Raw genomic sequence first — 25,401 nt, 5'->3', positions numbered from 1 at the left:
TCCACTTCTAATGAGTGGTGAAACATAGTTTGCCATTATGTCCAAATGCTGCATACTATAATTTTCTAAACGCCCATATTAATATGGGATGTTAGTTCTAATCATTGGGCTGCATTGTGGACCTTATTTTATTTTATTTTGTAATCTGCATATAGCTATCTAATAGTTTAGGGCTCAGAGTCTCACCTTCAGGTTTAAATTGGCTCCAGGCAGGCAATCTGTCATGTCTTATTATCAAGTGGTTATTTATTTTAATGGGGCCTTGACTGACAGCAGGGAGCAAACCACTGAACTGTGAACATGCTTGCAATGAAAGGTTTCTCTAATGACACTGTGCTTTGGCATTGTGTTCCTCCACTTTTTAGGAGAGTGTGGGTTGGTTTGACTGCTCATTTAAATCCTAAATTTATTTGCAGTTGTATTAGTTTTGTGCTATACAATGCTTTTAATTTTAAGGCTTCTTGAGAATTTATGGACAATCTGTTTTCTGGATTTTTTTTACTTTTAAATCAGCATTGGTAATACTTGATATTAATTTTTCCTCCCTTCCTCCCCCTTTCCCCCCATTACGTTGATTTTTGAAAGCTTTGCCCTTTAAAGTGGAGAATTTAACACTGCTTATTTTAACTGCACAGAGTTGTAATCCATAACACTGTAATGAGCTAGGACACTGAAATAAAAACATTTGAAGTTAAAATGAAGTAAGAAGTAAATGTGAAAATGTCACAATGATAGCTAGACATTTCCCCTGAAAATAAAGACCTTTCCCTGATAATGTGCTGCTTAAGGGGCCTAAGAGTTGTCCTTTGAATTTTTCAAGTTTCTGTTGCAGAATAATTCAGCATATAACACACACTGGGTTGGAGGGTGAGAGGTGCATGTTGGATTGCGTGCAAGTGTCCCTCTGCCCTGCCCACTTTTGCCTGCTAAGCATACCTCCTGCCAGCTGCCACCAGGGCAGAGCTTCTCCTGCATGCCAAATGTGTGGGAAGGCAAAAGTACTACTGCAGGATTCTCACTGGCAGTAGCCAGTGGAAGGCCACAAAATGGGGCATTTCAGAGGCAGAGAAAATGGGTGGGTTACCAGTTTGGTATCTGCTGGAACCCAAACCAGTCCCATGGCTATAGTTTCTTTAAGGGAGAACACAGGGTCTCATGTCTTATTAAGGTTCCTGACTAACCCAAGGAGAGCAACAAACACAGAGATGAAGCAAGGAAGGGAGCTCTAGCTGATGTTGTAGCAAACCATCCAAGGGAAGTTCTCATGAGACTGTTATCCTGGATAGGCTGAATTGGCTTCAAATAGTCTGAATGAGGAAAGGACCCTTGGAAACGGAGCACATGGCACAATATAGTCCCTTGGGGGCAAACACTTTAAAGTATTGTGTTACTTAAGGAAAGGAGCTATCTGAGGCAATAGATGGATTTGATTCCAGCCACTGCCAAGCATGGAATTCCAATGTTTCCCACCACAAAATGGACAGGATATTCATAGGGAGCAGGGCTGAGGGCCATGATCCAATCAAATGAGGTACCCTAAGTCCCAAGCATATTTGTAACTTCAGTACGTAGTGCAAAGCTGAAGGGATCTATTAAAGGCTATCAGTGATTGCTAGCCATGATGGCAGTTCTGTGCCACTGCAGTTGTAGAAGAAGAAGAAGCATTTGGATTTGATATCCCGCTTTATCACTACCCTAAGGAGTCTCAAAGCGGCTAACATTCTCCTTTCCCTTCCTCCCCCACAACAAACAATCTGTGAGGTGAATGGGGCTGAGAGACTTCAAAGAAGTGTGACTGGCCTAAGGTCACCCAGCAGTTGCATGTTCAATGTCACGAACCCGGTTCACCAGATTATGAGACTACCACTCTTAACCACTACACCACACCGGAAGTTTGCTTCTGAATGCCAGTTTCTGGAAACTGCAGTAGGGATGAGTGCTCTTCCACTTTCACCCTTAAAAATTCTATAGATCTCATGTCTCTATATGGCGCCAGAAATGGATAAAGTCCTTGGGTTTTTTGAATGGCTTGTTTTAAATGTTCTCTTCAGTAGGCTGAGCCCCACACAGATTCTTCTGCCAGCACTACCCCAGATTTGCAGTACGATCTGATTGCTAGTCCAAAAGGTATTGTATTAAAATCCATAAGATGACAAAGAGACAGGCTATGGTATCATTCAGAGCTATGAAGGATACTTGTGTTGGCTGATACTACTTTTCATTTGATGCACAACCACAATGATAATTACAGTGGTACCTCGGGCTAAGTACTTAATTCGTTCTGGAGGTCTGTTCTTAACCTGAAACTGTTCTTAACCTGAAGCACCACTTTAGCTAATGGGGCTGCCGCACCGCTGGAGCACGATTTCTGTTCTCATCTTGAAGCGAAGTTCTTAACCTGAAGCACTATTTCTGGGTTAGCGGAGTCTGTAACCTGAAGCGTATGTAACCTGAGGTACCACTGTATTTGTGAAAGCTCCTTCACTCTACTGAGCTGTTCTGTGTTAGGTTGTGTGTGCTTTTGTGAAGGGTCACGGTTATTTAGCTCTTATTTAGTTATTGCATGGGAACCATGATGCTCTTTGTCACATAGGGGGTATCTTGGTCCGTTCCAGTCTCTTGGTCCACAGTTCTTCTGTGTCCTAGACATAGATGCTGATCCTTGGCTTCTTTTTGCTCCAACAGAAGTTGAAGGAGTATCTGGAAGGGCGGAACCTCATCACCAAGCTTCAGGCAAAACATGACCTCCTTCAGAAGACTCTGGGAGAAAGTAAGTCTGGGAATCACTTGTCATTGTGTCAGCCCATCCCTCGTAATTACTGAATTAGGCAGCTGACTGAGCATAACAGACTTGGATTATCAATGCTAAGTGGACAAAGTCATGTTTTATGAATTTATTATTCAATCCCTACTGCACTGCTTAAGTAATGATGAAAGGGAAGTGCTTAATGAGCCAATAATGTGCATCATCTATTTGTTTAACTGAAGCATATGCCTATTTCCTCCCCCCCCCCCCCCACTTTCCCTATCGATTATAACAATCCCACAGAATCAAATTGGGGTAATCCTAGTAATTACTTTGTTTCTCCTAGCATGCAAATATTCTTATCATTTAAGGAAATGTTTTTTCCCCATGGACTTGCTTGCCTTTCATCTCTGTGTGGACTCTTTTAAGAAATCCAGGATAAGAGAGGTATTCATAGGTAGAACAGGAGGTAACCATTCTACCAGTGCAAAGCCTGTTGTAACTTCATTAAACTGCTTGGACCACCAGCAGCTGGAGCTGGAATGATTAGTTGTCTATGACACTGACGTTGAACCAAGGTGCCACCAGAAGTTTATGTATCTGACTGCCCATGAAAAACCCATCTGTCCAGCTTCTGGGGAAGGGCAAGGCAAGGCAATCCTAGACTCGATAGAATTATCTGTTCATATCACAACAAAGACCAGCTCCGGCTTTCATTATAGCTGTCTTCGCTGATCTGTTTCCCATTTACAGGATTCAGGTCTTTGGGGAAAGGAGCTAAATCAGAGGGTTTGTTCTGAACTGTAATACGTTATAAAAGTCTTTTTGCCAACACTTCCTTTCATTCTTGCAAAATCTGCTCTGAGCCATATGGCTGAATGCCTCTGGCCCAGAATTAGCTGCTTTGAGTACAGCATCTTATTGGTACAATGAATACAGTGACATGACATTTTTTATTTCTTCAAATCATCTACGTGTGCCTATGAACATTAATGTGAATAGTTTGGAAAGTGCTTTGCATTCTGCATCCACAAATTTGTTGGATAAAGCTGTTTGTTATTTTTAAATTGACTCTTATCCATAGGAAGTGAAATGAAGCAATGGACATATTTTCCAGGTTTTCTGGCACAAGAAACTATTTGTCTATGAAAAAAGTAGAACAAGGCATGCCATTTCCTGGGAGCATTTTCTCCCTCTGAGTGTCTGAATATAATGCTCATGCTGCTCCTGTGATGAATCACATTCCTGGGTCATAGCTGACTTCTGCATTCCAGCGTATGGCTCTTCTTAACCTGCCTGACCTGCCAAACTGACTCCTGCAGAGGAAAAAGACAGAAAGCTAAATGTCTTTCTTTTTTGGCTTTCTAATGTCAGAGAGTCCCTTTTGCTTCTATAATGTTCTTGTGGATTGGGTTGAAATGTGGTTGCAAAGGTCTTTGTCCCTGAGTTTGAGCCATTAAAACAACAACAACATGGGTGCAATTGTATTGCAGAACAAGGAACTTAGAAAAATGTATTTCCTTGCAACCTCAAATCAGAACACTATAAACTGAAGCAATTTTAGATCCCAATCCTAACCAGTTTATAAATGCTATTGCAGTAGATAGTGGGTGACTGAAATCATAGAATCATCCTTCTACAACTTTAGCGCTGAGAAAGGTCATTTGGCAGTGTGCCTGACTTGCCTAACTTTGGAGCAACTTGATAGGGGTTTGTGTCTTGCCTCACCCCCCACTTCCCTTTAAGGTGACGTTTGGCTTCATTTGCCAGTTATTTTAATCTGAAGATGACAAGTTCCGTTAATAAAAAGTACCAGCAGATCTCTCTATCTGCGAGTAATTATTTCCCTGCCTTCCATCTGCATTTGTCACTGTAATACTATAGCCCTTTGATGTTGCCACAGCCGTGTAATTTATACATATGAATATTCTGTGATGGAAGTAGGACAGATGGTAAGAAACTCTGGTTTGGAATAATGCTGCTATAAATTATGCACCATTCTGGGTAATTGAGGTTTATGTTGGGAGGGAGAAAGTGACTGTTCAAAATGGGTTATTTATTTTCCATGATCAACAATTAGCTTCATTCCCATCACTTCATTTTTAATCTTGAGCTATGAGGCCAAGTCCTTAGTTGATGCAAATCAGCAACATTCCATTGCATAAGGCAACTTAAAAACTGTCTGAGCTCTGATATGTGCGAAATAATTTGTGCGTCTATCCTCCTCCTTTTTATAAACCCTCAGTGTAGTATTTTTAAATATTGCCTGTATCAGCACTAGGCATAGTGGTTTGGGCCCTTTACTTCCAAGCCATAACAAGGTTGGTGGAAGATTGGTGGTTCTTTTTTTTTTGTATAGAAATATGATTCCAGAAAATATCATTTAAAACCATGACTCCTGGAATAGATGGGATGCTGGCACCTCGTTCTTGTGGGCTAGCAAATCTGTGAATGTTTTCCGTCTCTCCAAGTGGTTTCATAAAACACAATCTCTCTTCACTGCTGATTCCTTCTGGGAAGATGTCGGAGGGAGAAGTGGCGTGGCTCTCCTTTGGCAGTAGCAGTCAACAATTATTGCATCTCTAGAAAACCAATTTCTGAAAACAATGCTTTCCAAAGAGTCTTCAGGCAGCTTGGAGCTGCTTTGTGCATTTCCTGGTCAGCCATGGAGGAGCCTTGCCTGCGGGGACATGCTCTCTTGATCTCCATAACAACAGAAGCAGCCGAAGAAGGGGGGGAATGCTCAGTCACACTTCTTTATTTATTTAAGCCCCCCAGTCCCTTTTGCCTCCAAACCAAGGTTGAAATCACACCCATCCTTCCTCCTGTCTGCTACAAGTCTCTCTCTTTTTGAAACATAGCTGTTTTTCTCTTAACAGGTCAAAGGACTGACTGCTCTCTTGCCAGGTAGGTGTGGTTCCAAGCAGCTTTGTTGTTTCAGTATCTTCCACTAACCCAAACAGTCCTTTTCTTGCAAACAAAGCACTTGCCAATCCTCCTTCAAACTGCTACTCATTTTGATGGCATTTCTTATGTTTGTATTTTTTCCTAAAAACAAAAAACAAAAATGCAGCTTCTGGAAATGTAAGCTTCCATATGAAAGCCTTTGAAGCAGCCTCCCACACAACGGCCACAACACACTGAGTCACATGCAATGCTAAACTGTGGCTTAGCACTATGTGCATAAGCTAGAATGAGCCCATGGAACCTTGGGCTTGTATGCTCCTCACCCCCACCCCAAGACGACATGTCTGATGTTGGGGAATGGCTTCCATGAATCCTTGCTTCTTGCTATGTATGAACTGGGTGTTGTGGTTTGCAGACACTAGTTAGTTCAAACTCTGGTTAGTTAAAACAAACTAGCTTCATAATTGATGGCTTGAAATAGGCTTATTTTGAAACTTACCGGACTGTTTTAAACCACTGTCTTTGGTTCGTACGTAACAAGTCACCATTCATAGAAACAGAAAATGAATGTTTCAGAATTCCTTTCCCCTGACTGCACAGAAGGGAGGGGAGAGGAGTGGGGAGACCACAAGCCTTCCCTTGGCCTCACTCGAGCTTGAGTGCATATCACTAAGCCAGTCTTTGCTAACCTGGTGCCCTCCACATATTTTCAGCTGCAACTCTCACCATAATTCCCAGTTTTCAAAGCTTGCTGGCAAAGTTTATTGGATGTTATGGTTTTAAACATTCAGAAGACACCAGGATGGCGGCGACTGCATTCAAACCATGGCTTAGCATTAAGTGTGAACGGACCCAAAATAAGACATGCTATAGGCATGCTATTTAAGTAGAGTTGTTATGACTGTGTTTACCTGGGGCAATTTGGATAAAATGATATAAATTACCGAGAATTCTAACACATGGGTTGTGCTGTCTAACTTGGGTCTAAGGGCAGAAATAGATACTAGATGTCAGGAACTGGCTGGATGCACAGGAATGGTGGGAGGAACCAGCTGGGGAACCAGCAAGGGGAAAAGGCTCAGAGCCTGGGGATTGATGGTGGGATGACGATGAGTGGTCAGAAGGAGAAGAGGGAGAAAACTGGGAGGAGGAGGTGTCAGAAGCTGAAGAGGTAACAGGGTTTAGTGAGCTGGGAGAGTCTGTGGCAAAGAAGTCTAGACCCAGAGGCAGAAGCTGAAGCAGGGGAGGAGGGAGGCCAAGAGACAGAGATGAGACCGGAGATGAGGCATGGGTGTCTCTCACTGTGATGAGCTCCCCTCCCCCCTGGTCTCCAAGAACCAGGAGAGGAATGAAAAGGGAGGAGGATAAGTAAGCTTCACACAGAAGAAATCTCAGATTGCTTGGGGAAAGCCCTGGAGAGGAGAGGACTTACGCAGCTGTGGGGAAGTGGGGACCTCTGCCACAACAACTCCTTCATCGGGGCAAGACCTACTGGAGATGAGTTGCTGTGCTCATTAGGCCTGACATTCCTGTGCAGATCTTGTTTTTGCTATTAAGGAGTTAACTCCACATGCTCAGTGTGATTTACTGCTGGCTCACACCTGTCACTAAACAACAATGGGGATGCCACCAAAAGTGGAAACTCATGTCAAGGTGTCCTCCCAGCCCCGTAAAGTTTAGGCAAATCTACACACATTGTGAGATCATCCTTGATGCCTAATGGAACTGGGAAACAATATAAATATGTATATTTCATTGACACAAGGAGAGGGTTTGGTTTTTGCCAATTTGGAAAGGGTGTGCCAATTAGTTAATATGCTGTCATCTCTTTTCTTCTTTTTCCCCTGGTCTAAACACCTTCCATTTTTCCAGGCTAGAGAAGACATTGTGCTCTGCTGGAACTCCTCTTGTCATGGGGGATAAAAAGCCCTGAAATAAATACCTGAAGAGCTTTTGATTGTTTAATGGGGATGGGGAGGGATCAGTCATGGAAGGGGTTTTCTTTCACTTTGGCCTATTGACCTCATCTGGTCTGACATGGAATTGGATTGCAGCAGTGGAGAAAATAAACGTTTTGTTATAACTGGGCCCGGCATCAATCATGCTATCATAAATGTCACCGTATATGTGGAAATAATAATAGAAAAATATGACTTTTTATGAGGCCTTCTTTGAAACATTGCAGATCTCCAAATTGCCTTTCTGTATTGGCTTAGAAGTCGTGTACATGTGGAGAGAGTGTGAGCGCATACATGAGCCTTTCTAACAAAGGGAGGGTGATTATTACATATCTGGAGTCATTACTTCATTTTGCATTTCTCATAGTAAAGCAGAGCTGACAGGTCCTAATTAGGGTCTGACAGCTGTAATAATAAAATATTATTCATTGCAGAACAACATTAAATATTGGGGAATCATTTAGGGTTGATAATTTAAAATATATTACATTCCTGTGACATGAATCTCTCCCCCCCCCCCCGCCTGCCCCCAACACCATCCCTGCAGCTTGGTCATCCTTTCTTTTTCATCAGAATACCTCAATATTAAAAGTGCCATTATGATTCTTAAGTGTGCAAGCAAGATTGCTTTCCTCACAGACTCAGCAACCATCTGTCCTGGCGGGGAGTTTGGTTTCATGATCCAGGGACTTTTCAGTAGTTTGTATCTTCTGCAATTCATTTGGCAGAACAGAAATGGCTGAATCAGAAGCAAAGCTGGAGAGAAGACAAATGGATCAAGGCTATTAGAGCTGATTTGAAACATCTTTTCAAGGCTAAAGAGAAGTGCTCCCACATAACAGGTGGATGAGCTGAATGAGAGATACCTGAGGACAATTTTTTGACATAAGATCAATAAAGGTTGGGCAAGGTAGCCCTCCAGATGTTGTGGATTCCATTTCTGAGCGAGAACATCCAGTGGTTAAGAATGGTGGACGTTGTAGTTCAGAACATCTGAATATCACTCTGATGGCCACCCGTGCACTAGAGCATTGCCCTTGTGCTCTGCATTTACCACCTCATATTCTCTTGAGCCACAACAGATTTTGTTAATGCATGGATCTGTCCATATCTTAAGGGGATATTAACACTTTCCACTGGAGTAGAAGCTTCTATCAACTTGTGTGTTGTGATAATATGAAATCCCACTCCTATGCAATGGACTGCTGCCCTTTGGCAGGGTTTTTGTTGTTGTTGTTTTTTAACATCCCTAAAACTACTACAGTCGTACCTTGGAATTCAAACAGAATCTGTTCTGGAAGTCCATTCAACTTCCAAAACGTTCAGAAACCAAAGCGTGGCTTCTGATTGGCTGCTGGAAGCTCCTGCAGCTAATCGGAAGCCGCGGAAGCCCCTTCGGACATTCGGCTTCCAAAAATAGTTCATAAACCGGAACAGTCACTTCCATGTTTGAGGCATTTGGGAGCCAAAACGTACAAGAACTACCGGTAAGCTGTTTGAAAGCCAAGGTATGACTGTATATGAGAAGCAAATAGAAGGGCATAGCTAGAGCTATAAGATTTCAGGTTCAATCTCTGGCCTGAAACTCTGGACAGCCACTTTTGCTCAGTGTTGTAGACAATAGTGAGCTCGATTGGATTCCCCTCCTCCTCCTCCTCCTCCTCCTCCTCCTCCTCCTCCTCTGAACTCTTCCCATCTGACTGGGTTGCCCTAGACACTCTGGGTGGCTTCCAACAGATATAAGGTAGCTTACTGCATTCCTCTCTACAATGAAAGCAGGCACAACAGAACTTAGAGAAAACGCTGTGAGACAGTCACACCAAATGTAGCTTCACACATTCTCAGTATGAGCCACTCACATGGCTGAGTAAGTACCTGAGTTCCATAGATGGAACTTGAAAAAATCCTTAAATAAGGGAATTACAAAGGACTAGCTGAACTTCCATTGACCTTCAGGACTCCAGAGAAGGATTCTTAGTCCTTCTGTTGGTACCAAGCATATACCATCTAGGTACCCTTCCTGCTTCTCCTCAGAAATTCAGAGCCTGGAAAGTCTGTTATTGCTTTCTATCCAGGCAACATCCTCAGCTCACATTGGATGTGGTCAGAATGGGTGGCTGCACATCACACAAATTGTTTACTCTTTTGTAAGGCTACTCCCATACTATTTATAGCAATGGTATATGTATGCTGCTTAACTATCAGCTCCGTCTGGTGGTATAGTTCCTTGCACTTAACAAAGAATTGAAGTGCTTCTGCCCTCAAATGAAATGCAGTCAGGACAAGAACTGTCTACAGAGAAATGATACAAAAGGTTCTCATTTCCTTCCCTCCCTAGTGGAGAAGGCTTGGCGGAAAAACCCCCATAAAAGGACATTCCTTCCTCTTTGGATCTTACACCAACATCCGAGAACACAAACAGTAATCACGAGGCCATTTGTAACATAGCTTGTCATTTCAGTGTGGTTTAATCTGTCTGTCACTTTCCTTTTCTTGGGCACTTGTTTTAATAAAGAAACATTAATAGGTTTATATTAATCTCCACAAGAGAAACAAATTTGCGTTTTTTTCCTCCCCATTGTGGTTCTAAATCACTCAGCAGAACTCACCTACCTTAGTGTAGTGCTGACTGTAAATTATCACTAACTGACACAAGAATGATGGAGGTTTATAATGGGTTTCTCTGCAGTTGGAAGTAAAAGGTTAAGTATAGCCTTATGTTAGCAATAAGCTTTGCTGCGTCCATTTTGGGCTTTTATTTTAGACCACTTAATGTTTCTGAAAGTCAGGAGTAAATGAGTGGGTTTTTTTCTGCCTCCTCTCCACCCCCAGGAAGAACCATTTATATACCAAGCGAGGTGGCATTTGGATTGTAAGTGATTATGTTGACATATGCCTTTGCTTTCTTTTCCTCTTCTTGCTCCTTGATCAATCATGGCTCGTCTTGACTTTGGGATCAACAGCAGACGCAGTTCTACCATAAGGAAGCAGGTAATAAAGACTTCATACAATTACAGAAAGATTAATTGATGCCATTTATATGATTGCCAGATGTTATTTCTTGCCACCAATATTTCATAGCGGGGGAAATGATGGGACCAACCCAAATTACCTTGGCCAGATCAAGACAACCGCCAAGTGCAGTCCTCAAAGGAGGGAATGCATAATCTCCTCCTTACCCAAAAGAATCTGCATAATGGATTGTTGTTTCAAAGAAAAAACCTAAACCAATATTAGTTTTGTGTTTGATAAATCACTAAGCTTATGAAGCTCCAAATGAACACTTCTCTATTCAGAGACGCCTCAGACCTAGTCATTACTAGCAGCAACACTGAACCCTTTTGGGGAGTGATTATGTCCACAGTGTACAACAGCAAGCTGCTTCAATCTGACACAGAAGGGCCTCCAAACTTCAAGCCTATACTTGATGGGGAATATTTAATTGTCTACATCTCTTGCTTTTCTCCCTCCGTTTTCTCTAGATGATACTATATGTTGTAGATTTGCTGAGCTGAATGCTAGGGGAAGATAGATCTTAGTAAGAGACTCTGCTCTGATCCATTTGCTTGGGAGGGAGGGAGGCATGTCCAAAAGTCCGTTTTGGGGGCCTAATCTGGCCTCTGTGGCAGTTTATTTCCTGGGGCAAAATCCTAAAAAAGCTCAACAACTTTGAACATGTTCAAAGTTCACTTCATCAAATCTGGCCTCTCTTTGAAAAAAGTTTGGACACCCCTGGTGCCATAAGCCAACACTCTGGCTCAAAAACAGTGTAAGCAAAACAAAGCAATTGCTTTCGAATTGTCCAGGGGAAGCTCTGGAGTGGTCAGGTCATCTTGAGACAATGTATTCAGATAACTGAGTGCATAGTCAGTGAGTTCAATAGACAGGGCTGCTCTGTGGTCCTAAGTTGTTGCACATGACATTGGAACTCCAGGGACACAGAGAGGGAGAGGGGCCTTGGCAGGCTAAAGGGTCCTGGGCAAGAGCATCTCTTGATGATATTTTAGTATACTTTGTTGTAGGCTTAGTATTTATCCTTGACTCACTTGGGTGTAACACAGCAGTGTGAACTGTTTCATAGAGATGAAAACTTTCATGCCCTCCCCACTTTGTGTGTGTGTTCTCTCCCCTTATCCTCTACTGTCTGGGGCCTCTGAGTTTGAAGCTATTGCCCTCTAATGGCTTTTGCCAGTATAAGCATTGTATCATAATTCTCCTATATACTCACATTTATGCTACTCAGCTTATTGCTTCTGTCTACTCTAATTTTTTACTAGGGTTCTTGACCGCTCAGCTTGCCTTCCTCTTCTGCTTTGCTAGATAGGATTTTGTTAAATGTGCACGTGTGCTCCACTAATAAGAGAAAATCCAATATATATTTTTTGTCCCTGGTGGATGATTTACAGCATTGTAATTTGGGCACAATAATAAAGAAACTAGGTCATATTGTCATGGGACAGGGAGGACCTGATATCTTTTTCTAGGCCAGTTTTGATTTGAGGCTTCACTTGTTCATGTAGTAGTTGGTTTTTTAAATTGTTAATAACTTGAAGCATACAGGAATATTAAGTTAATTTCTCCATAAAGTAGTCTGTTTCTATTTTGAAGTCAATTCTATATCAGGATAACCAGCTCCATGTGTCTATTACTGATGATACCTTTGCCACTGAAGAAATTAAAGAGAAAATATTTTGGCATAACATATTCCAAATAAGATATGTAAAAATTCCAATGAGCTTTTTCTCGTTGTAAATCCAATTCCTTGTTGCATGCAAATGTTTGCTTTTATCTTCCTGTACCATGAAGCCTTTTTCTTCTTTTTTTGGAGTAGAATGAAAGGATTTGTAAGGCCTTTGATTTTATTTATTTTTGTTTACATAACGCACATGGTTGGGAAATGGCGGAAAGGCTCGCCGTGATTTGTATACTTGCCTCACCCTTCCAAGCTATACAAATTAGAGGCTCTTTTATTTTCTAAGTGCCCTTATTTGAGGGGGGGGGTGTTTCCTACCATCTACGTGTTTTTCTCTTGCAAATCTCAATCTTTGAATACCTGAAACACTTAATTTCTGGAGGCTGTGTGGTTGTGTTTACGCACTTGAAAAAAACTCAGCAGAACTTCTAAGATCTCTCATTGGATTCACCAGTGTTTGTTTTCTGTCAAGTCACACCAAATGCTGCAAATCTCCCTTTGCGGGTGGAAGAGCAGCTTGGGCTAGACACAGGAGCGCTTTGTCACACCCTACCTGTCTCTGCTCCTCCCAGCATCCCTCCACCCCATAGTGAGCTCCCCCTTCTGCCTGCTGATGGAAAGCCTCAAAATGGAGCATTCTGGGGGAGGAGGGATATCTGAGCCAGCCTGGCATCCCCTAGATGCTCAACCAGCCCCACTGCCACCGCAGCACTATGGGGCCTGATTGGAGCCCATTCAAAGGTTGGTGCAGAGATTTCCATTGCTGCCCTCCTGCCCCCTTCCACATACACACAGTCCTCCCTAGCCATGCTGGGGATTGCAGACTAAGGTACTATAATGAAAAGATAGCTGAAACAGCAGGGAATTATCACCTTCAATATAACCACAACACTGAATAATGGCAGTAATCCCTGTTTAAGCATTCTCTATGAGGGTGAATAAATTACAACTCCAGGTTTAACCTAGACTTTCTTTGAGAGAGAGAGCCGAGAGACTGAGTGTGTTCTGGCAGTTAAAATACAGAAAATCCAATAGCTTTTAATGACTCCCCCCCAGTGTGTGGATACACAAAGAAAGCATATATTGCACAGTGTCTGCCGTGTAGGAATTTTGTGATGGGAAGTATCCCTCCACCTGTAGCCTTTTCCGAAGAATGTTCATTTCGGAACTGTATCATTTTTTTAAAGCTGCACTATCATTTGAATATTCTTTTCATCGCATATTTCTCCTTTTGTTGTTCAGGATTCCAGCCAAGCGATTCCCCTGGTGGTGGAGAGCTGCATACGATTCATTAGCAGACATGGTGAGTTTAGATATAGTCAAGCTAAAGTGTAGTTTGTTCTGCACAGTATTCAAGAAGCCCGTTGAAGCACAGTCAGGACTGTGATCTGAAAACACAGGAGGCAGCTAAAGCTAAAGCTGGTCTAAGTCTTGTTTGCTCCTAGATGAGAGACCTCCAGTCAACCCTGTGGACATTGCCTTGAGTTTCCTCTTGGAAAGAGCAGGAAATATAAGTGAAATAAAAGGCAGGACAGAATCAAAATGCATAAGTAGAGCACAGCTTGTGATTGTAGGACTGCCTTTTAGAAAATGCCCTGAACATTTTGAATTAAAGTATAGAAATGTTTTAAATAAATCTGTAAAGTTTGCATATGGTGATTTTTCCACTCGAGCTAACTGCATTCTTATTTTAAAAATTTAATCAATAACTTAATACATTTGTATTAATAAATTTATATAAGTATTTAATAAATGGGTAATAATATTTTATGGAGCCATTCTGTTTTCTGAACTGTGACCCAGGAGCCAAACACATATTATATGTTTGGTCCTTCTGGATTTCTGATACGTGATTCTTTTTCTTCCTGTTTGCTCTCTCTTAGCATTAAGGTGTTGCTTCTTTATTCCTTTCAAATTGATCTTTTCCTTCACCGTATGAGTTCTGAGATTTCAGCAGGCACGTCCTGTGTATTGCTGAACTTTTAGTCAGAGTGGAATGGTATCCCTTGTTCTATCAGAAGGCTATTTTGTCTATTTGGGGTTGTTTTGTCATAGTTCTGCCAAGTCTTCCTCCTGCCTGCAGCCCTTCATGTCACCTCTAACTCTGTTCCAGAAAGGTTTTCCCAACCCTCTGGAACAGAATTTGGGTGCACATAGGGGGAATGCCTCTCTCACATTGTGGAGATGGAAGCCTTCATTGGATCAGGAAACATGTATCAGGAGGATGCTACTCTATGTATTTATATCATTTATCTATTTATGTTCTTCCATTTGTATTATGCCTTTTTTCTACCATGAGACCCAAGATTTGTGTGGTTACTCATCCAATCACTGACCCAGACATGCTTAGTCTCAGCAAGATTATTTGTTCAAAAATCATAATTATCACAATTTAAAAGATTTATGAAATAAACACCGTTCCACAGGAAATAAGGTATACTCTGACATAATTAATTTATCTTTGACTATATGATATGTTAAAATAAATGGCTCTAGATCAAAGCTTTGCATGTTGCTGGTTCCCCCCCCCCCCACCCCTATCTTCTTCTAGCGAACACAAACATACTTTATGTGTAAGAGACATTTTGTTATCTGATAACAAATAGCAGATTTTCTCCCAAGTCATTAAAGGCTGCATTTCTGAAAATGATCTATGAAAGAAGTGTTCCTTGGGGAACATAGAGTCAGATCCAGTCTTTGCTCCATGAATGGAAATCCCCCACTGCTCATCAAAGGGCCCTTCTATTCAAAGAGCAAAGATTTTGGATCCAAACCATATATGGTAGAATAACATAATACACTACAGTCTTCAAAAATTGCTCACCATATATATGCAAACAATTTATTAATAGAAGTTTTGACACATCTTTTCAGTTATGCTGCTGGTATTTTAACTTACTACCTACATTTCTATACTGCCCTTTATCTGAGAACCACAGGGCAGTTTACAATATAAAAACACAAAAATACATACCTTGGTAACAAACAATACCCCCCCACTGCCGCCCTAACACACACAGTTTAAAAGGCTACAGATTGCTCAATTGCCCAAAGGCCTGGGAGAACAGGAATGCTTTTGTCTGGCTCCAAAAGGTACCCAACGACAGTGCCAGACGAGCTTCCCTGGGTATAGTCTAGAAGCCTTCATTTGGGATAGGTGGTTAAATAGGATGTCTGAGCATATTTTTAAGAAGTTGTACCACTTCTGCGGATGGCAAGGTAAAAATATATTCCATATCTAATTGAACATCCTGATGTTATCAAATTTGGGACCTGCTTCCTGTCCACATTAACAGTCAAATCTTTCAGTTCATCTGGAACTAACTTATAATTTAAAATAAACATTACATTTTACATCTGTTTCAGAATTTTAAATAAGTTTCAGATTTCTTGGCTCAGTTATTCTGGGTGCTTTTTTTTTGCAAGTTGCTCTAGTGGCAGGTCTTTCGTAACCCTTCTTCCTCTATGCAACATCAGCCAATATGATAGCAAGGTACGATGGGCTTAGATCTTTATAGTATAAAACTGTTCTTGGTTTTCATCCTGGTTGTGGGTGTATAAGTTCCGTTCTGGTTGCTGTTGCCAACTCCTTCTTTCCCAATAGTCCCAGGCCACAGATTCAGTCATTCTGACTCAAGGGACAAGGCAGTTGAGCAGCTCGGCAGCTGTATCCATGACTGAGCAGCCCTTTTTAGCATCCACTCTGCTCACCCCGAAAAGGGGAAGGGGCTAAAAAAGGTGCCCTAAACATAGTCTGCCTCCCTTTTTCCCTGACTGGATTACCGTGCCCAGTGTGGTCACCACCTAGCAGTTGTAAAAGACAATTGAATTTTGGAACATGGAATATTGTTAGAATACACAGACAACGATCGTCTTGAACGCAGAACTGCCATCATTGCAAGAGAGCTGTGATGTTTTAACATCGATATTGCAGCGCTTCAAGAGACTCGAGGAGCAGGTGAGGGACAACTGAAGGAAGCAAAAGGAGGCTACACATTCTTCTGGAAAGGTCTATCTGAACAAGAACATTGAATACATGGGGTAGGCTTTGCTATCAAAAACAACCTTGTGAAGCTCCTGTCAGAAGTCCCTATCGGCATTAATGAGCGACTCTCAACCCTTCGAATAAAGCTCACCAAAAACCAACAGGCTACTATTATAAGCGCTTATGCACCAACACTGGATGCCCATGAAGATATTAAAAAAGAACGTTACTCTCAGCTGGATACCGTCCTATCAGAGATGCCTAAGGAAGATAAAATTAGCCTCCTGGGTGATTTTAATGCAAGAGTTGGGCGAGATTACGGACTCATTGTTAAAACCTTGTTTATGGAAGACAATCTTACTCGGCTACGAGTGATCACCAAAGAAGAAGAAGGAGGAGGAGGAGGAGGAAGAAGAGGAGGAGGAGGGTGTATAAATGGCCAAAGTGGCATCCACCAGATGGTGTTGGGACTAAAAGTCTGTCAATTTGGCCCATGCTGGCTGGGGCTGATGGCAGTTGGAGTCCAGCAACATCTGGAAGGCATCAAGGCATCACATTGGCTACACTGGTGTATAGTGTTGAAGGTCTTAAAGCAGCAATTCTGAACAGCTTCTGGCCCATCCTTGCCCACCATGCCCCAAACCTCAACTTCCTAAGCTGTTTGTAGAACGTAGGTGGTTGTCTCCTGTGAAAAAGTAACATTAGGTATGGTATTAGCTGTCACCTCCAGATTTTCCACCCAAGATTCTCCCTCATTCAGTATGGATCTGAGTATTGAAAAGGTTTAATCGGATTTATAACAGTAATAATTCTCCATTTATAGTGATGAGAATTCTCCTTTCACATAAGCCTGTTCCCTGGATAACAATATTTGTAATTATACTATCCAACATTAAAATTAAGTACCATTTTAGTTATCCTGCCAGCTGTGTTCCAGGTGAGTCTATCTAGCTATCTTAAGCTCTTCTTCTTATTAGTTTTCTCTAGTCTCTCTTTTCTACTTCCTCAAGGGGATTTTCCCTGGAGGCTTATCTGGCCTAGGGATGGACATATGTAAGAATAGAAACATTTCTCTAGTGATTACTCCTGGGCAGTAAAATTATTCCTATACAGTTATGGGATTTATATATAAGAAAGCAAACTACTGATCTCCTTTATTGTTTCCTTTTAGCATTGGTTTAAGTAATCTTTAAATAAAAGCAAGATTCGTCTACACTGGAGATAATATGAATTTCCTCTGCTGCTGTTATCATCCCCTTCTTGTTTTTGGTACTAAAATATTATGAAGAATCAAACAAGCGTCTGCACTTGATATGTGATGAGGGATTATCCTTCCTAGTAGAGAGCTCCTTACCCTAACGCCTTAGGACCACCATCACTATGATTTGCTTTTCTTTCATACTATGTAGCAATGTATTTTCTATAAACCATTTGATAGATTCCCCTAGAATTTCTGCCTTGACAATTGATCTTAATTAAATGACCTGAAGTGTGACCTTTGTCTAGAAAATCGGTCATCTTAATTGACTTGGCACTGTTGTTTCTCTATGCTTAGCCTTTTGTTTTTTAAGGCTCTGCATGGAAAGGCACAGGATTCTGATGCAGCACCACATTCCCACCAAGGTTTGTACTATGATTTACAGCTAATGGGTTGTCCGGAAGAGCTAAATCATGACCCCAGGTTCGGACAATGTGCTAAGTCAAACCACGGCTTAGCACAACACAGCAGCAGAATTGCCAGAGAGGAGCACAGCAGTCACAATCTCCTCTCCCGGAACCTGCACATTTGCAGCTAAGCCATGGTTTGGCTTAGTGTGGTGTCCAAAGCAAGCCGCTGATTCAACAAAATCTTATCTTAAATTGATTTTCTAGTCTGAGTGAACCCCTGAATGAAAAACTGCCATCTAATTCATCTTGCATTGTGAAAATTTATTGATGCTACCAAAAATCCTCTTTCAATGATGGTAGTGTTAGTATATAACGCTTCTTGAACAATTGCTTAATTATTATTAATTTAGAAGACACATTACACAATCGTTAAGATGCTGGTTGTCCCGGAAATGCAGAATTAGAGCAGGGGTAGGCAAGTGGTCTGTAAAGCCCAACAGCCTTCTGCTGATTTTCTTGGCAGCAACAACAGCTGCACCAAAGCAGAAGAAAGTCAACCGCCCAGTTTCCTTTGTTGCGCCAATGTTCCATTGTCTTTTATAACAGCCTGGCTGTGGTGGTGTTGGCAGCAATGAAGAAAACCCAAACAAACCACCCAGTGTTCTCTCTTCTGTGATTTCTGTTGGTCTCAGGGACACTCAGTCATCATTGGAGGAGCGTCGCCAGCACTGGACAAGATTGCAAGTGATCCTCCTCCCATCTCACCCTTTTGAAGCATCAGAGAAAAGCTGTAGGCTTTTGCCTCCAGCATCATCTGACTCCTACAAGCAGGCAGGAGGTGGATTCCTGACAGGAAGGAAGAAGTCAATGCCAAGTTGGAGAAAGGCCCTAAGGGGGCAGAGTAGGGCTAGGGCTGGTGACCGATGTTCTTTTGGGGCTTGCTGATTTAGAATTTGTTGACAAAGCTCCATCCCATTGCAGCCACGTGATGGTGCACAAGCAGGACACACTCAGGAAAGACACACACATGATCACTTGCTCCCTTTCTCCCCAGGCCTAATCTTTCACAGAATCACCTCTCATATGCTTGAAAATGATAAAGTAAATGCCTTAGTACACTCTAAAGTACAGTGATTACTTCAAACTTCTGGGAGCGGGAAATGTCCCATGAAGGCACCACCATCTATAAGAGTCAAACATGTTATTTGTCGTCCTGGATGCTATGAAAGTAGTTCCTTGGAATTGCCTCTAATAGAGCACAATCTGTGTGCAAATGTGCGCCATCTGTTTCTCTTTCAGGCCAAGATAAGTTTAGCAAGCCTTGATGTCATTCCTCGCCCCCTTCCTTTCTCTCTCTAGAATCTTTCTCATTCCAGAATTGCAACCCTAAGAGCCCCGCTGTTCTAGGAACCATGGATGCTTCCTCAGTGCTGTGTGTCTTTTAGAAGCCATTAAAATCAATCTTATTGGCTTCCTGAATGCTAAAGTGAATTTAAAAAAAATTAAACGAATACTTTTTAACAACGTATGAATTGTGCCAACTTATTGCTGTGGATTTAATTACACCAGTGCTGGTGTGCCACTTTTAATTAATTTTAGCTGTCAAACACGTTGGATTAACGGTCGGGTAATGATATGTCATCTCGATTTGGATTAGTGTGTTCTTATATCATCATGTTGTTGAATTTGACAGATAACTGAATTTCAGTGACTGAAGGAAGGATTGTAAGAATGTTGTAAGAATGTTCTTCTTCCTTAGGTATTTCTGTTTTCATGGATTTCTCTTATTTTCTTTCCAGGGCTGCAGCATGAAGGGATATTCAGGGTGTCAGGATCTCAGGTTGAGGTGAATGATATAAAAAATGCATTTGAGAGAGGTAAGAGTAGTTGGGTTTTTTGTATTGCACAATTCTCTGCAATGTTTCTTCATGCTTCTGGGTTATTAGTTTAAGCAAGTTGAGACTAAAGTCATAAATGAAGACTTCAAAGGTCTGCCCAATCTTAGGCAATTCCCACTTCCCCTAGCGGTTCCCACACACTGCATCTCAAATTGTTTAAGTAGACCCCCAACACGCTGAAGAGTTTGGGAGGGTACAGGTGGCTGCAAGGGGAAGCAGAAAACAGAGTCTTTAGTTGTCCTTAATTACCTTAGAATCATATATACTATACCTTAAGCCCATTATCACTAAAACAGAGTGGTGCTTTCAAGTCACCATTCTCTTCTTTCCAAAACATGGCACCTGTATTCTCCAGTCAGCTTGGAAGGCTGGTCTTAATATCACACAATATTTTACCTTCAAATTATCTGCCTATTAAAAGCAGAGCAGCATGTCCAACCCATGTCAAAGGGCCTCTAGCTAACAGTGCGTATGTGTGTAACTTTATCAGTCGTGAGGTTATGGAGATTGCTGTGGATTTGTCCTTTGCCTGAGAATAAGAGATGATCTATAAGGGTTCGTGGAATTCTGTTTTGTGGTGGGCGGATGTCAGATGCAAAAGGTCACACTTTATGCAGCATTTATGGAAGGCTGCTTAGAGAAAATAGATAACTGTTTTAGTATCTTTGCATGCATAACATTGATTTTTTTCCCATTTCATCGCTCATGGCCTCAAATCCAGTGAGGTACTAAACTAATGAAGTTAACCTTAATGTATGTGAGTTTATTACTTCATCAAGAGCCCTTGGTGACAGTTAATATTGGGGATAATGCTCTAATTCATAGTTGCCTATTTATTATACTCTGTGGTGTTAAGATAATAGCTGTTCCTTGACTATTTCTCTCGTAATGGATATCTCTGCGAGAGCAAGAGAGAAGGCTTGCCCCATCATCAAATCTGATTATGTCCAACAGCAAGTTCTCCTTTGGGACTTTCTGCTTCGGTGCAAATCTTTCCTTTGTCTTTGGCCAAAACCAAACCTATAAACTCCAGTAGATTAAGAGTCACACCAGAGACCCGTGTGCTCCTGCACTTCATTAGCTTTGCTAGTCTAGCACCACCTGCCTTTGAAGCTGAGCAGGCTGGTGATCAAGCTTTCCATCAGTGGCATGTAAGACTTTACTGGAAGCACAGCAACTCAGCTCTGCTGAAAGACAGAAGGGCCTACATGTTGCAACTTAGAATCATAGAACTGTAGAGTTGGAAGGGACCCTGAGGATCATCTAGTCCAACCCCCTGCAATGCAGGAATATGCAGCTATTGCATACGGGGATCAAACCTGCAACCTTGGTGTTATCTGCACCATGCTGTCTCCTGTTGCCCCATGTACATATGTTAACCTTTTGTTGACTGTCTTTGGATAGGAGTTGGGGCTGCTGAGAGGTGTTGCTTACCCAATGTACTTACATAGAATCTTTTGTTGGATACCTATTTGGTGTCAGCATCGCCCTTGAGCCAGTGTACCAACTGGACTCATGCACTACAGCCCCGACTGGGCTAGGCGAGCTGGGTAGCACTGCCAGAGACCTCCTTTCCCACAGGAACAGGTCACAGTGCTGTGGACTCACAGCTTGGAGCTGAGAGCACCGGATTCACTGTCTCAATAATACAGTCGTTGCGCAGCAGCGTTTTGCAGAGTCTTGCAGAGTATAAACCACTCGGAGAGCAGCTCTGTAAAATATTCTCCTTTATTCTATAACTACAACTATGATACAAAACTATATACAGAGCTAAATATTCTGAGCATAAATCAATGCTATATTCTGAGTGCCTGCAGCTGCTCTTAGCAGCAATCTTATCTATAAACACGATCTCTTGCACTCTCTCTCCGACACACTGACTGACTCTCTCACACACACAGATTCACTCACTTGACTAATTAAGTAGAGAGCAGTACATTGCTCCTCCTCTCTGTAGAGTCAGCAGAGACCTCAGGAGATTCTCAGGAGATTCTTGGGTATGGGAGGGGTGAAATCTCCTCATTTGGGGGGGGAGGGGAGGGGTGTTTGAAATCATTATAGGTTACATATTATGAGCCGCTTGGGCTCCTGCCTGTTATTTCTCCTTCTGTGAGGTTCAAGCTTCTGATAGATTACTATTTATTTTATTTTGTTAATATGCACCTTTTCTGTCTGTTCTCTTGTCATTCTTGTTTTGTGGTAACCAGGGGAGGATCCACTGGCTGGAGATCAAAATGACCATGATATGGACTCAATAGCAGGTGTACTAAAGCTCTACTTTCGTGGGCTAGAGCATCCCCTCTTCCCCAAGGAAATCTTTCATGACCTGATTGCCTGTGTCAGTAAGTAGCACAAGGATGAAATGAGTCAGTTGAAGATAAGGCATGCAAAGAAACACAACACAAGGAGATAGCTGCCCCTGTCGAGTGACAGAATGAGTAGCAAACCACAAAGGTGTAAAAATATTTAACGTAGAAAGTAACACATATTCTAATGTGCATTGAAGCGGAAATGTTTTTCTTCAGGAGATATGTTAAAATGACAATTTTAATGCATGAAAACAATAATCAAAATGTTAATGCCATTCACCGATGCAAAATCTAACCCCAACAAAAATTGAACGTGCTTTTCTTCAGCCAGAATTCTTAATATAACTGGCACAAAGCACATTTTCTATAATACATATAATAAAGATTCTTGCACCTTCTGACATTTTTCTCTCTGTGCCCTCCGCCCCCATAAAAGTCAGTTAATGATAACATCTTACATAGGTCAGCCTTTTTTATATATCTGTGGGAACTTGCTCATTATCCATCCTCTGTGTCTACACAACCTCCCCTCTTTACACACACCCCCCCCAGCACTTGTAAGACTTCAGCTATCTCTCTAAAACCATGCTGCTGGCTTCTTAGAACATTCCCTGATACTTTGATAGTATCTCAAGGAAAATGAGCAAGAAACCGGAATTGTACAAGGTTGTATTAGAACCTACTATAATTTGATGCCCCAGTTTGTTGCTGAGGTGGCAACATTAAACGCAGAACAAGAGTTGGAAAAAGGACCTCTTTCTGTTTGCTTCTCATTAGCCAAGGCCTGTTGACAGTTAAGTCATCAATATGTCTATTGTATTAATTCATTTAAAATGTTTTCTATATTGCCTTTCAGCCCAGAATTCCATAGCAATTAACAGATTAGAACTACTAATGAAACATCAGGGAAATACTATGTTAAAGAGAAACTGACCGACAAGCAGTACAGGAAGTCTCCTAGTTGACTCACCCTTAAAAAAAGAAAGAAAAGGCGGGGGGGGGGAGAGAACTTGCTGTCTATACTGTTTGAAGACACAGTAGTTGCAATGTGTCTTGGGCTGTATGTATATTTAGAAACCCAGCAGCTGTGTCTTTTTTTGGCCGGGTACCTTCCATAACCATAAGAGTCAATTCCTTATGGTGTTTCTGTACAGAACATAGAAAATGACTTTCAACTAGTTAAGCTGTTAACGTACAACTTTATCATTTCAAGGGTGCTTTTTAATGTTCTTATGACTTCAAGTTTGCAATGAACTCCCCCTGACTCATTCAGAGAACAAACAATGAATCCATTGTCCGAGTGTAAGAATGTCAGTGATGGAAGCAGCCTTTGAAGTAGCATGTAGGAGAGCTCCTTTTAAAAGGATCTGTGGTTTCATTCTCCCTGCAAATTAGTCTACACAGTTTTACTCCTGTTAGATGAAAAGAGCAGTCTGTTGCCAAATAATTCTGGACTTCCAGAGCCAAGGATATATGCTGCCCACTTTTTTCCCATTAGACTGCTGCAGACAGAGCTCTTTACCTCACCCTCCAGTTATGTTAATCTATCTGTGGAATACTGTGCCAAAGGTTTCGCTTAAGACACCCACCTTACAGAGCTAACTTTAATGGGCTATTGTGTTGTGGCTTGTGCAACATACAACACTCAATTCACCCGCACTGCATGGACCTTGAAGATAAATTTCTCATCTGCTTTGAAGGACCTTTTTCATAACAGATAGGAAATCATGCCTCTGTCATCTTCTGTGCAGGGCTTCATGAATGTTTTCAAGAACTGCTCAGACCCTTTCCTTCCAAGTTGCTTTTGTTGCCTTTCCCCCCCATCCCACCCCCAATTAAGGGTCGTTTCACAAATGACACTGAAGTCACATTTCTGTTTTACTTCATGTGTCATCTTGAGGGGCTGCAGGTGGCAGTAAGTTCTCACTTCCCATGTGATAAAATAGACTTTGGCACAGTCTTCATGCATTGGATTTTTCCTGCACCCATATAAATATGAAACAGTACTCAAAAGTAGCAATGTAAAGTTTCCATAGATATTGCAATGCCACTTATTGTGTGATTAAACAGCAGCTGCTGCTCTTTTTTCTCCTTCCTCCCAGCAATGGACAATCTGCAGGAGAGAGCTCTACACATCCGGAAAGTCCTCCTGACTTTGCCTAAAACCACTTTGATTGTAATGAGATACCTCTTTGCATTCCTCAATCAGTAAGTATTCCTCAAGCACAACAGATAGGTCTGTAGTGTTGGTTTGCCAAGTAAGAATCATAGAGTTGATGGGCCTTGCTTGGAGTCCAGAAGCCTCAAGAGATGACTCTCCACCCTTTGTGTGAAGGTTTCCATGAGACCTGCAAGAAAGAGGCTCTCCCAGTCATTCAGATTATGCACAGAACTGAGTTCCTGATCACTTAAGTGTAAAGCATTTGTTTCTTTTTAGTTGGAGCCTGTGCTTGAGCTCATCTCTGAATATCACTTGTATTTTTACTGCCAACCTGTGGGCTTTTTTTCTTGTTCAGGTAGCATTCTGTTGGCAAAAATCTCCATGACCAGTATTGCTGTTCCCTGTTTCTAAGTGGAAATCTTGCTAAAAGAGCTACCTTTTAGGGACAGCCATCGTTTCAGGGTACTGGAGAATTTTTGTTCGGATGAAATAAGGCCTGTCTTGAGACTTCCTGTAGTATTGCTCTGGAAAACAATGAGGTCTTGATTGCGGCCTGGAAAATTCAAAACCATATCCCCACAAAGTGTGTCATTGTCCTGCCACCCCTCCAGATACTGTTAGATAGGAAAGACCCCACTTCCTGCAGCTCAGGAACAGAACTTTCCACAGCAGTGTTAGGAAATTCTTCCATGCCTTGGGATTCCCTTCCCTCAGATGCCGCTTCTAAGTCACTGAAGTGAATGGCTGCTTCCGCCCTTAATAGTGTCTCATTATTCAAAGAACTGGACTGGAAAACTGTGTTTGTTTCAAGAAGAATTGTCCAGGCATCAAATAACCCAGTTTTGTGCTTAACCATTAACTTGGTGCCCTGAAATGCCCAAATTGATGCAATTTGCTTTTAAGATTTAATCACACAAACCTGACCGTTTAGAAAACTGCATTGCCACGGAGGACACTCACTCTTCTCACTTTGCATTTTAATTTGGCAGATATATAGCTTTGGAGGGGTTCTAAACAGGGGACAGTCCCAACATTGGAGGGAAGGAGTTTGGTTTTGAGAATCCCGTGTATGAACATGAGGGGCTAAAAAAGCAGGTGCCAGCCACTGGAAGTTGCTAGCTAGCAGAGTTCATATT

General features: G+C 41.8%; 1 protein-coding gene across 7 annotated transcripts in view; it reads left to right on the top strand.

Annotated features, from left to right (window-relative positions):
- Positions 1-25,401, top strand: part of SRGAP2 (SLIT-ROBO Rho GTPase activating protein 2) — a 200,704-nt gene that overhangs the window by 152,684 nt on the left and 22,619 nt on the right. For 5 of the 7 annotated variants that reach the window (XM_081916304.1, XM_081916302.1, XM_081916303.1 and 2 more), the window contains 7 exons: positions 2,686-2,770; positions 5,626-5,653; positions 10,575-10,602; positions 13,547-13,607; positions 19,697-19,774; positions 22,003-22,137; positions 24,207-24,312. In XM_081916304.1, the coding sequence (XP_081772430.1) occupies positions 2,686-2,770; positions 5,626-5,653; positions 10,575-10,602; positions 13,547-13,607; positions 19,697-19,774; positions 22,003-22,137; positions 24,207-24,312 (521 nt within the window). The remainder of the gene's footprint in view (positions 1-2,685; positions 2,771-5,625; positions 5,654-10,574; positions 10,603-13,546; positions 13,608-19,696; positions 19,775-22,002; positions 22,138-24,206; positions 24,313-25,401) is intronic. The other 2 variants (XM_081916306.1, XM_081916305.1) reach the window with 1 other exon arrangement.

The sequence above is a fragment of the Podarcis melisellensis genome, assembly GCF_964234715.1.
Source record: "Podarcis melisellensis genome assembly, chromosome: 6".
Lineage (NCBI taxonomy): Eukaryota > Metazoa > Chordata > Lepidosauria > Squamata > Lacertidae > Podarcis > Podarcis melisellensis.
The sequence above is the reverse complement of the archived record's forward strand: the minus strand, read 5'-3'. Positions and strand labels throughout refer to the sequence as shown.